The following is a 13,981-nucleotide window of genomic DNA, read 5'->3' on the forward strand; positions in this document are numbered from 1 at the left end:
CACAAGCAATTCTTTATTGGGCTAGATTAAATACTGAAAACATAAACCCGTTACTAAAAGAAAGTTATACATTAAGTAAACACCTTGATTCACAAGGAGTTTATACTTGGTTCACTTTTATAAAAGACTCAACACAAGAAATGAATATTGATACACAAAAAGTAATGTCCTGTCAAAACATGGAACAAGTTAACAAATTAAAGACTTGGATTAAGAATATTACAAGTAAATTTTATACAGAACTATTGGAAAATAAAATAAATAGTTTGAACGAAAATAACAAACTTTTTCTCTACAAAAATATTAAAGTCAAACAAGACCAAGAATTTTATCTTAAATATCAAAACTTTGAAACTAGACGTTTATTTACAAAAAACAGAATTAGTGACCATAATTTGCTCATTGAAAAGGGCAGATATCTCAAAATACCTCGAGACAATAGAACATGTCCAACTTGTAAAACCTTAGAAGATGAAAATCACTTTCTCCTCCACTGTCAAATTAATACCGTTTTACGTATAAAACTTTTTAATGACATGGCAATAGATAATCCTATGTTTCCAAATCTATCTGATACACAAAAACTAGTAATTCTACTAAATCCTTCTAATATAAACCAAGTGAAAAAAACAGGTTCCTTTATAAAACAGTCTTTAGAGCTGAGGACAGGGGACTCTTAGTTAGTTTTACTTGTATTATATATATATATATAGATGTGTGTGTGTTCAACTCAGTTATTTTATTGACTTTGTTATTGTTACTTTTGTTTATGTCACAAGTATAATGTTACTTATATGACAAATAAAGATTATTATTATTATTAAACACGTGGAGTGTCCAAAAGATTGTTGCAATATTACAAAGTGATAATATTGAGAGTACTTAGTACCTCGTGAGCCAATTCACGACTGCAGTTTACTTGACAAAATGTTCTCTATTTATACTAAATTCCATCGCACTTGTTTATGACGTCACAATTATCGATTACGACAATGCCGTAAAACAACGTCAATAAAATGTCTAACGTCAAAAGTTGTGTTTGTGACTCAGTGAAAATATGGTAAAAGCGATACATACATAGTAATTATGACAATAAACAATTAATACAGATAAAAATACCACATTGGAAAACCATTTATACATGCACAATGGATAATTTAAACAACAGATTAATACAAAATGGTAAGTAATACACTGACTCAATTGAGGAAAATCCTCCAATATGTCCCTTTCTCTCTCATTATTTGAAGAAATCGTGAAGTAATGTTTTAACATAACTATAAATACAAAAGTTATAATGCACAAATGATATTTTGAGCCTACATTTATATGTTTATCCCATTTATAACCATATTTATGTAGAAATAACCTTGCGAAGAAAACACAGCTTTGACATGTAAACACAAACATGAAAAAATTGAGGACTTGCGTATGTTGTCATGTGTGTATCTTAAAATTCTCAGAATAGTGAAAAGATGTTAAAAAATAGAAATAAGTTAGTAACGTTTGAAAGGTATGAAAGCTATATCAGAGTCATAATTTGCCATGATATACAAAAATAGTTTATTGGTTTTTATACGACTGCAAAATTTGAAAACATTTCATCGTATATTGCTATCACGTTGGCGTCGTCGTCGTCGGCGTCCGAATTCTTTTAGTTTTCGCACTCTTACTTAAGTAAAAATGAATAGAAATCTATGAAATTTTAACACAAGGTTTATGACCACAACAGGAAGGTTGGGATTGATTTTGAAAGTTTTGGTTCTAATAGTTTAGGAATTAGGGGCCAAAAAGGGGTCCAAATAAGCATTTTTCTTGGTTTTCGCACCATAACTTTAGTATAAGTAAATAGAAATCTATGAAATTTAAACACAAGATTTATGTTAAGGTGATTTCATAAAAATTGAATAATTGGGGTTCTTTGATATGCCGAATCTAACTGTGTATGTAGATTCTTAACTTTTGGCCCTGTTTTCAAATTGGTCTACATTAAAGTCCAAAGGGTCCGAAATTAAACTTTGTTTGATTTTAACAAAAATTGAATTCTTGGGGTTCTTTGATATGCTGAATCCAAACATGTTGGTCCAAATCAGGATCTAAAATTATTATATTAAGTATTGCGCCATAGCAAGAAATTTTCCATTGAACAGTATTGTGCAATAGCAAGTCTTTTCAATTGCACAGTATTGCGCAATAGCAAGAAATATCTAATTGCAAAATATTGTGCAATAGCAAAATTTTTTTTAATTAGAGCTATCTTTCTTTGTCCACAATAGTAAGTAAGAAATATCTAATTGCACAATATTGTGCAATAGCAAGATTTTTTTAAATGGAGTTATCTTTCTTTGTCCAGAATTAATTTAATCTTTGTTATATACAATATACAATGTATATTCACTTTTTACTACAAACTGATAAATTAAAACAATCTTTACCATTCAGTGAAAACGAGCACTTTTTTTACATCTTAATATTTATGATGTATTTAAATGAGTAGTTATTGTTGCAAAAAAAGTTCACACATATATTTCAAAATATTTACGTTAAGATATTGCTGTGGAAAATCAACTGATATGCATAATTTAAATAAACAGAATGAATTAAAATAATTATTCACGGTTAAAAATTTAAGTTAACAATTTGTGTTGCATGGAAAATGGTTAAAAGTTATGTAAATAATTTACGTCGCATAAACAGCTGATGAATACTTTACATAAAAATGGCTGAATTTCGGAGCAATTCATGATTTGTTTAAATTTTAAATCATCATTCAAATTGTCGAAACTATTGATATGTTGTGAACATTCTGAGTAAAGGTCAAACCTTAAGTTATTATATAGACAACAGTTCAATAAAAAATGCTTCTCAGTTTCAACACTATTGTCAGAGCAATAACACATAAACGGTCTTCAACAGGTATTTGCAGCTTGGTGTATCTTCCAGTCTCGATGGCCAACAGAAGCGAGCCTGAACGAAGCAGGGTTATTACACGTCGGTACGACACACACGGTTCCACGGAACATTTGCTTTTGTACTGCCTGTATGTTCTTAGTTTATTTTCATTGTCTTTTCCGCGATCGTTTAAGAGTTCTCTTTGTCATTCTGTATTATTTAGGATGTTAACTTGACTTTTTTCATGGCTACTTTTGTACTTAATGACACATCACTAACAATGTTTCTTATTTCCAACAAGTTGAACCATCTTGTTCACCTCCGTATTCCAGTCTATCCGTCGATGTGATATCCAACTCAATATATCATATACAGTTCTACTTTGATCCATTCTTGTTAGTTTACACAGAAGCCGAACGCAAGAAACGCGCTGCTTATTCAAACATGATGTCCATCCTAAGTCGCCCATAGTAGAAATATTAGACGTATTTTTCATACGACCGCAAATTTTGAAAACAATTTTCGTCGTATATTGCTATCACGTTGGCGTCGTCGTCTGCGTCGTCGTCGTCGTCGTCGTCGTCCGAATACTTTTAGTTTTCGCACTCTAACTTAAGTAAAAGTGAATAGAAATCTATGAAATTTAACACAAGGTTTATGACCATAAAAGAAAGGTTGGTATTGATTAAGGGAGTTTTGGTCCCAACATTTTAGGAATTAGGGGCCAAAAAGGGCCCAAATAAGCATTTTCTTGGTTTTCGCACTATAACTTTAGTTTAAGTTAATAGAAATCTATGAAATTTTGACACAAGGTTTATGACCACAAAAGAAAGGTTGGGATTGATTTTGGGAGTTTTGGTTCCAACAGTTTAGGAATAAGGGGCCAAAAAGGGCCGAAATAAGCATTATTCTTGGTTTTTGCACAATAACTTTAGTTTAAGTAAATAGAAATCAATGAAATTTAAACACAATGTTTATGACCACAAAAGGAAGATTGGTATTGATTTTGGGAGTTTAGGTCCCAACAGTTTAGGAATTAGGGGCCAAAAAGGGACCCAAATAAGCATTTTTCTTGGTTTTTGCACCATAACGTTAGTATAAGTAAATAGAAATCTATGAAATTTAAACACAAGGTTTATGACCATAAAAGGAAGGTTGGTATTGATTTTGGAAGTTTTGGTCCCAACAGTTTAAGAAAAAGGGGCCCAAAGGGTCCAAAATTAAACTTTGTTTGATTTCATAAAAATTGAATAATTGGGGTTCTTTGATATGCCGAATCTAACTGTGTATGTAGATTCTTAACTTTTGGTCATGTTTTCAAATTGGTCTACATTAAGGTCCAAAGGGTCCAAAATTAAAGTTAGTTTGATTTTGACAAAAAATGAATCGGTTGGGTTCTTTGATATGTTGAATCTAAAAATGTACTTAGATTCTTGATTATTGGCCCAGTTTTCGAGTTGGTCCAAATCTGGGTCCAAAATTAAACTTTATTTGATTTCATTTAAAATTGAATAAATGGGGTTCTTTGATATAATTATGCCAAATCTAACTGTGTATGTAGATTCTTCATTTTTGGTCCCGTTTTCAAATTGGCCTACATTAAGGTCCAAAGGGTCCAAAATTAAACTAAGTTTGATTTTAACAAAAATTAAATTCTTGGGCCTCTTTGATATGCTTAATCTAAACATGTACTTAGATTTTTGATTATGGGCCCAGTTTTCAAGTTGGTCCAAATCAGGATCTAAAATTATTATATTAAGTATTGTGCAATAGCAAGTCTTTTCAATTGCACAGTATTGTGCAATGGCAAGAAATATCTAATTTCACAATATTGTGAAATAGCAATTTTTTTTTTAATTAGAGTTATCTTTCTTTGTCCAGAATAGTAAGCAAGAAATATCTTATTGCAAGAATTTTTTTTAATTGGGGTTATCTTTCTTTGTCCAGAATCAACTTAAATCCTTGTTATATACAATATACAATGTATATTCACTTTTTACTACCAACTGATAAATTTAAATATTCTTTACCATTCAGTGATAACAAGCAGTTTTTTTTACATCTTAATATTTTATGATGTATTTAAATGAGTAGTTATTGTTGCAAACTCCATTAGAATATTTTAATTGAGATTAGTTTTGGAATAAGGGAAAGGGGATGTGATTAAAAAATTGGGTTCAATTTTTCTCATTTGAAATTTCATAAATAAAAAGAAAATTTCTTCAAACATTTTTTTGAGAGGATTAATATTCAACAGCATAGTGAATTGCTCTAAGAGAAATAAAAATTTTAAGTTCATTAGAACACATTCATTCTGTGTCAGAAACCTATGCTGTGTCAACTATTAAATCACAATCCAAATTTAGAGCTGAATCCAGCTTGAATGTTGTGTCCATACTTGCCCCAACCGTTCAGGGTTCAACCTCTGCGGTCGTATAAAGCTACGCCCTGCGGAGCATCTGGTTACCAACTGATAAAAATTATTTACAGGCTTTATTTACGCTAAACGATTTTGTTCCCCAAATTCCACTTCCGTACATTAAGATAGGCTCCACCATTGAATTGTACAATTTTGTATAAACCTTATAGGACATACCACCGGATGAAATAAAACGCCCAAAAACAGCTCCTAAAGCTCGGCTTGCTGATTTTGCTAGTTCCTTGGTATTTATTGTAAATGTAAGGTGTTCGTCAAGCCAGATCCCAAGGTATTTATAAGAGTCTTATAAGAGTCTGTTATTGTTAAATCATAATTACTACATGTAAAATTAAAGTCTAAAATATCGAACGATTGCGGTCTAAAGTGAACAACTTTAGTCTTTTCTGGGTTTATAGACAACTTCCAAGATGAGTACCAGTCTGTCAGGACATTAAGCATGCGCTGTAAACTCTGTTCGTCCGGTGCGATTAAGGCAATGTCATCAGCATAAAGCAAAATGCTTAATGTTCTTTCACTTAAAGACACTCCACAGTGAAGACTGTTGATACGGTCGGTTAAGTAATTAATATATACAGAGAATAATGTAGGCGAGAGAATACATCCTTGTTTAACTCCAGATGACACATCAAACCACGGTGTTATATTAATTTCTCGAACCGTGCACTGAACATCTTCATATAATGATTTTATTGCATTTTAAAGTTGACCACGAATTCCCATAACTTGAAGCTTGTACCAAAGCAAATCCCGCCTTACAGTATCGAACACTTTTTTCATATCCACGAAACATACATATGTTGATTTACGGCTAATTTTTTATCATTTAGAATTGAATATAGTGCGAAAATGTCTTCTTCACAACTGCAGTCATGCCGAAATCCCTTCTGCTCATCACAGAGACAGTCATTTTCTTCAAGCCATTTGCTTAGACGATTATTAAGTACTGTACAGTATATTTTGTACGGTACGGATATTAAAGTTATACCACGGTAGTTCAGAGGACATCTGCCATCGCTTGCTTCAGGTTTTACAATTCGATTTAAAATCCCATGGACTTGTCCACTCATTTGGTACCTGTCCGAGTTCAAAACAACCCTGAATAATTTTGTACAGCAATTCAATAGCGGCATCATTCTTTAAAACTTCGGCTGGTATATTATCAATCCCCGCAGCTTTCTTGTTTTTGCCATGCGCAACGGCTAGTAAAACTTCCTCTCGTGTAATTACCTCATTTAACTTTGTTACATCTAAATTGGAAACAAAAGTGTCATTTGCTCGTTGGTTTTCTGTAGATTCACCTGTTCATTTACTATTCCGAAAATTCATCTTTTTTAAACGATTCTAGTTTCTGTTCAAGTTTGTATTGTTCATCTTTCGTCAATTCCGTTTATATTTCCGATTTATTCTTTTAAAAGTTTTTCGAGCATCACAAAATTCTGTGTTGTAATTCTTTTTAGCACTATTTTAACCTTGCCATTTTTACCATCTTTTTTCAGCTTCACAAACCTTGTCCCAATGATTCGTTAAATCAGCTTTCCAATATGGTTTATATAATGATTTTTTACGTTTACTTATTCCGTTATAAAAAGTTTTTTTGAGTAAAATATTTTTCCATTTCCCCGTGTATCAACATTTGAAATTCATCATACGCAGTTTGAACATTTTCAGTAATTTGAATTGAATGTTCAGTATTCATGATAACTTCATTGACTTTTGAACTATTTCATCTCTATTCATAAAATCGTTTGGTAGATTTGTCACTTTAAATTTCTTGTTTTGATCATCCGAATAAACATCGTAATTTGTCGTATTAGAATTATATTTACATCCTATAATTAGATCACAAAGTAACAGTGAATGATCTGGGAATTTTTCAGGCATATAATTAATTTCATTATACTTTTGGACATCGTTAAAACACTAAAACTATGTACTTATTCTATATCCTCGTATGGTACACACATTATAATCTACGACAGAGCGTCCCGCGGGCACAATATATGCCAATTCGTGGTCATTGAAGCGGCCATTCAACATTTCAAAATTTATGTCACATAGAAAATTTATAAATTTATCACCCTGATGGTTTTCATTAAATTCTACTACATTTCGTGGTCGCTTATAAACAATATATATTTTGTGTGTCAAAATCAGATACATGTATTTATTTCTGAAAAGAGGTTCAAAGCATAGCCAATGGTTTATTGTCGAAAGGATGTTGTGTACTTTCTTTTTATATATATAAAAACATTATAAGGAATCAACGACTATGCGGTATGGGCTTTGCTCAGTGTTGAAGGCCGTAGGGTGACCTATAGTTGTTACGGTCTGTGTCATTTTGGTCTATGGTGGAGAGTTGTCTCATTAGCAATCATACCACATCTTCTTTTTGTATTTTATTGAAAATTATGTTTAAAGCGAAATTTTTTTTTTTTAATTTTATTACAAATAAGCTTACTACTCTTATGTAGTACAGAACTTAACTTATGTATGCTCGAGGGTACAAATCATTTCAGCAAAAATTTAAACATTTTTTTTTCCTTACAATTTTTACTTATTACACTATTAGTTTTACATGTAACTTTATAATATGGTAAAAAAATAAGCCCTAAAAATCGATTCTTTTTGGCCCCAGGTCAGTTTTAAAATGTTTATATCAATGAAAAAGCTCCAAATTATCTCCCTTTGGTGAAAAAAAGGCATTTTTGTTTTTGCATTAAAATTGAAATATCTTGTTAACTCGTCTTTTTTAAGACATCCCTTCGTAAATTTTTGCGGACGCCATCACGAGTTGGTTATGGAATAACCGTTTCACAGATGATATCGGATATGTTCTTTATGTCGTAACTACAATACCCTTCACTTTTCACGAATGTGACTTACCGAATTAGACTATTTACCGGATTTGTAATAACATAAGCAACACAACGGGTGCCAAATGTGAAGCCGGATCTGCTATCCCTTCCGGAGCACCTGCGGTCACCCCAAGTTTTTGGTGGGGTTTGTGTTGCTTATTCTTTAGTTTTCTATTTTGTGTCTTTTGTACTATCATTTGTCTGTTTGTCTTTTGATTTAAAGCCATGGCGTTGTCAGTTTATTTTCAATCATTGAGTTTGACTGTTCCTCTGGTTTCTTTCCTCCATCTTTTAAGTGTGTAAATGTGCATTATTGATTTAGTGATTGCACTGGTACCTCAGATAGATATTTTTAAAATTTTAAATGTAATTGTTACATTGCCAATGCCTATTCTTTATCTGTATATTCTTTGCCAAACACTTGCAAGTATAAAAGAGGGACGAAATATACCAAAGGGACAGTCAAACTCGTAAATCTAAAAGACAAACTGACAACGCCATGGCTAAAAATGAAAAAGACAAACAGAAAACAATAGTACACATGACACAACATAGAAAACTAAAGAATAAACAACACGAACCCCACCAAAAACTAGGGGTGATCTCAGGTGCTCCGGAAGGGTAAGCAGATCCTGCTCCACATGCGGCACCCGTCGTGTTGCTTCTGTGATTACAAATCCGGTAAATAGTCGAATTCGGTAGGTCAAATTCATGAAAGGGAAGGGGATTGTAATTACGGCGTAAGGAACATATCCGATATCATTTGTGAAACGGTTATTCCATAACGGCCAACCAACTCGTGATGGCGTCCGTAAAATTTACGAAGGGATGATTTCAACTTCACCATGTTGCAAATTAAAAAATATGTTTGATTTCTAGATTTACAATATTTTTCTTGTAGAATTTACTCGAGAGAAGAAAAACTAAAAGTTCTTCATTAAAACTAGGACAAAGTAGAAGTGGAGGGTTAGTTATTACACAGAAACAAGGTATTTAAACTCCCAGCATTAAAATTTTGTTCACCAAATGAAGGTTTTGTCTACATGACTCATCAACGATTCTCTAGATTTAATGCCCATTCTGGGCCCTAAAATTTTGGAAATACAAATATTCTATGCTATTCCATTCTATTCTATAAGGAAGAGTAAAGTATGAAGTCGAAGAGCATTTAGGGCCAACAATTCCAAAAGTCCTTAGTATTTAGAAAAACTTTTTGTAAACAGTTTACTTATATTCCCTCTTTTGTTATTGTGACAATGAGAAAAAGTAAAAACACAAAAATACTTAAATCAAAAGTCCAAACACATCAAACGAATGGATAACAACTGTCATATTCCTGATTTGGCACAGGCATTTCCCAATGTAGAAAATGGTGGAGAGTTCATGTCAACACAGTAGTGCTGACTACTTATTATAAAGTGTCAAGTGATCCTATATGCCTACAATATTAGAACATACCTGTATTTTCTATATTTGTCAAAAGGTTTCTACGTTTCCCTCGTTTTTATACACGGGACGTATTATGGTATACAAATATTCGGTGTCCTTCTGTCTGTCTTTCTGTCCGTCCGTCTGTCTGTCCGGCGTAAACATGTCGCACCGTAACTTGAGAACCACTTATCCAAATTTAATGAAACTTTACATAGTTGTTTCTTATGATGGTCAAATGATTTGCTTACTTTTTGGTGAAAATAAGATTAAAACTTGTTGAGTTACGTCACTTTGTAACTTAAGCAGGGGTGTGTTTTTTTCACATGTCGCACCGTATCTCAAAAAAGATTCTTGATTATGGCTTAAAACTTTAAACACTTCTTATTTATATTAATCCTAATATCTGTATACTTTTTGGTGATGATTCAAAATTTAATTTTTGAGTTATTGAGTATTTTGTAAAAAAAGGGGAGGGTTTTTTACATGTTGTGCCGTATCTCAAAAACAATATATGGTTATTGCTTAAAACTTTCTCAGAAACTATTTGTGATTATTGCAAAAAAACTTCCACACAAGACGTCTGGCATATCATGCGCTCATGGTGCAGCTCTACAATCCAAATTCAGAGCTGTATCAAGCTTGAATATTGTGTCCATACTTGCCCCTACTGTTCAGGGATCGACCTAGGCCTGTGATATGCCCTGAGGAGCATTTTAATTTAAACTTCAATTACTTTGTTAAGCCTTTATAAAATTTTATGAAATTTGGACAGAGGCTTTCTTTTTCAGAAAAAAACAGTATGGAAAGCAAAATTTTAAAACTTTTTTATTTTCATTTATCAGAATTTACTGATTAATGAACCTAGTTATAAAGGGCTTATCTTTATTGTCATTATGTTCATGCCATTTTTTATACTGACCAAAACAGTGAAGAAGACTTTCACTCTTCAGTTCTAACAAGATTGAGTAAACTTTGTGTTTGCTTGATTTTGTATTGAAAATAAAGATAACTTTCTCGAACATTACTTGCATTTTTTCTCCTCTGAAACTACTCGGTCAAATTGAATCAAAGTCAGCCACAATAATTATTGGTGTATCTAGTTTAAAAAATCTGTCCTGTGATCCGGCCAACCAACCAAGATGGCCTCCATGGCTAAAAATAGAACATAGGGATTTGTCACAATTTTGTCATGAATCCATCAGTGTCCTTTTTTTTTTCTCATCACATGACGTCCGTCGTCCGTCGTCTGTAAACTTTTACAAAAATCTTCTCCTCTTAAACTAATGGAACAAATTTAAACCAAACTTGGCCACAATCATCATTGGGGTATCTAGTTTAAAAATTGTGTCCGGTGACCCGGCATACCAACCAAGATGGCCGCCACGGCTAAAAATAGAACATAGGAGTGAAATGCAGTTTATGGCCTATAACTCAAAAACTAAAGCATTTAGAGCAAATCTGACATGGGGGTAAAAGTGTTTATCAGGTCAAGATCTATCTGCCCTGAAATTTTCAGATGAATCAGACAACCCGTTGTTAGGTTACTGCCCCTGAATTGGTGATTTTAAGGAAATTTTGCTGTTTTTGGTTATTATCTTGAATATTATTATAGATATAATAAACTGTAAACCGAAAAAATGTTCAGCAAAGTAAGATCTACAAATAAGTCAACATTACTTATATGGTCAATTGACCCCCTAAGGAGTTATTGTCAATTTTTAACAATTTTTCGTAAATCTTAGTAATCTTTTAGAAAAATCTTCTCCTCTTAAACTACTGGAACAAATTAAACCAAACTTGGCAACAATCATCATTAGGGAATCTTGTTAAAAAATTGTGTCCGGTGACCCGGCAAACCAGCCAAGATGGCCGCTATTGCTAAAAATAGAACATAGGGGTGAAATGCTGTTTTTGGCATATAACTCAAAAACTAAAGCATTTAGAGCAAATCTAACATGAGGTAAATTGTTTATCAGGTCAAGATCTATCTACCCTGAAATTTTCAGATGAATTGGACAACCTGTTGTTCGGTTCTGCCCCTGAATTGGTAATTTTAAGGAAATTTTGCTGTTTTGTGTTTTTATCTTGAATATTATTATAGATAGAGATAAACTGTACACAGCAAAAATGTTCAGCACTGTAAGATCTAAAAATAAGTCAACATGACCAAAATGGTCAATTGACCCCCTAGGGAGTTATTGCCCTTTTATAGTAAATTTTTAACAATTTTCTTAAAATTTGTAAATTTTCACTATTTTTTTCCACTGAATCTATTGGGTAAAGTTCATTATAGATAGAGATAATTTTAAGCAGCAAGAATGTTTAGAAAAGTAAGATCTACAAACACATCCCCATCACCAAAACACAATTTTGTCATAAATCCATCTGTGTCCTTTGTTTAATATTCACATAGACCAAGGTGAGCGACACAGGCTCTTTGGAGCCTCTAGTTTAAATATGCACTTAGAACAAGGTGAGCGACACAGGCTCTTAAGAGCCTTTAGTTACCAGTGTTTGTAAATTTAACTTTTTTTTATGTTGAAGTGACAGAATTTACAAAAATAAAGGCTATAAATTTTCAATATTTATTCGTTCAGTTTACTTGAGGTTTAATGTTTAGGTTTAAGCCATAACTGAAGAAATGAGTAAAATTTATTCTGAAGTATATTATGCTTGTATATATCCTTCAATTCATTTGAAATTTATAATTAACCTTTTAAACAAAAGTCATTTAAACTTGGATTCTGGAGACTGATAGTATTAATTTGATGATATGGGTAATTTGATAGAATTGTATGACCTGTTTATTATTTTCAATGACATAGATTTTCTCTCAACATAGAGATTTTTATATTCGGCCAAAATAAATAAATAATTTATTAAGCTAAAGGTGAAATGATCTCTAATATTGACCCCATACAACAATTAAAAACAACTAAAATTAAGGAACGCCATGTGAAACGGTGTATTTGTCCCAACCACTTTTGGAAAGTTCTCACTTAAAACATAATCAACTTTTTTCACATTTTAACATTTATTACTTTTTTTAGTTCCAGTTCACACAACTTAAGGAACGTACAAAAAATATATAGAGGTAGTAATGAAAGATGAATAGCTGTGAAACAAAATCATACATTAAATTTAACAGTCAATGGTCAGTCTGCTAAAGTACAGAAACACAATTAATTAGTAATCTCATCACTCCTGAAAATAGCAAATTATTGTCAACAATTAAAAACTGCATGCTTATAGATAAGATATCGTTAACAAACTTAAGCTCAATTAAAGTATTTTTAACTTTAATTAAAGATAGATATTGAAAAAAGTGCAAACTACATGATGTATTTCCAAAAATTTGGTGAAAATTCTTTGGCTGATAATAAATTTTACAGTTAAATTTTACAAAAAGAATATGTAGACCATAGGAGGTCATATAACCAACCTCCTTGGTATATCATAATTAAAAAATTATTCCTTTTTTTACAAAACATGTAAAAGAAATGATGCAACACGCAACAAGCAACATACAACAGACAACACGCAAATATAAACGAAACATAAAATTTATGACAAAAAATAAAATTATATAAGTATCATCTCATCTAATTTTGAAAATATTTTTGCTAATTATTAAAATATTTTCCCGTCGAATTCCTTGAATCCTGAGCTGTTGTTAAGCGTAGTTTGCTTGCGAAACAGTGGTTGACAGGAAATTCGACGTGCCCTGTCCTATCAACTGTAGTATAACTAATGAAATGTTAGAACTTGGGGGATAAAAAAAATGTCATTTAAAAGACTGACCAGTGATAAAAAAAATGCAATGAACGGCAGTACAGAGGTATTGCTACGTTGCTGAGATCTCCCCGTCACATGCGGAATGAAGGTTGGCTGTCAGGGGACAGGTTGGAGGGAATATTTTTGGTAAGACAAGAACTGCTAACGAAACTGATCAAAAGAAGAAGACAGCGTTATCTATCAAAATAATTTCAATAATGATTATTTTAACGGCTATGGTCTGACTACTAAGCTATAAAATTCTCGATGAGACACAGAAACAAAAACAAACACCCGAAAGTCGTTATGGATCATTTAGAGAGAAGAACTTCCCAAACGAGCAGTAAATGCAGCTGTCGAAACAATTATAAACAAAAATTTATGCTATGTATTCAAATGATTTAACAATAAGTGTAAAGATCGCTCTAAAATTGTACTTTAAGGTTCCATACCACAAAAGTAAATTTGGGATTTGGTTTTGGATTAATTACTCCCCAAAAATTGTGGCAAAATGTTTTTCAGGAATTCTTTTTTTGGAGTTCATACATTTTTTTCTTCAAAACTTTTGTAATCTTCAATTATACAGTAC

At 32.1% G+C, this 13,981-nt stretch overlaps 1 protein-coding gene across 1 annotated transcript in view; it reads left to right on the forward strand.

Annotated features, from left to right (window-relative positions):
• The window catches only part of LOC134721343 (coiled-coil domain-containing protein 149-B-like), a 163,469-nt gene that overhangs the window by 108,176 nt on the left and 41,312 nt on the right, over positions 1-13,981 (forward strand). The window contains exon 8 of the mRNA XM_063584284.1: positions 9,089-9,176. Within this exon, the coding sequence (XP_063440354.1) occupies positions 9,089-9,176 (88 nt within the window). The remainder of the gene's footprint in view (positions 1-9,088; positions 9,177-13,981) is intronic.

Source organism: Mytilus trossulus, chromosome 6, assembly GCF_036588685.1.
Source record: "Mytilus trossulus isolate FHL-02 chromosome 6, PNRI_Mtr1.1.1.hap1, whole genome shotgun sequence".
NCBI classification, from domain to species: Eukaryota; Metazoa; Mollusca; class Bivalvia; order Mytilida; family Mytilidae; genus Mytilus; species Mytilus trossulus.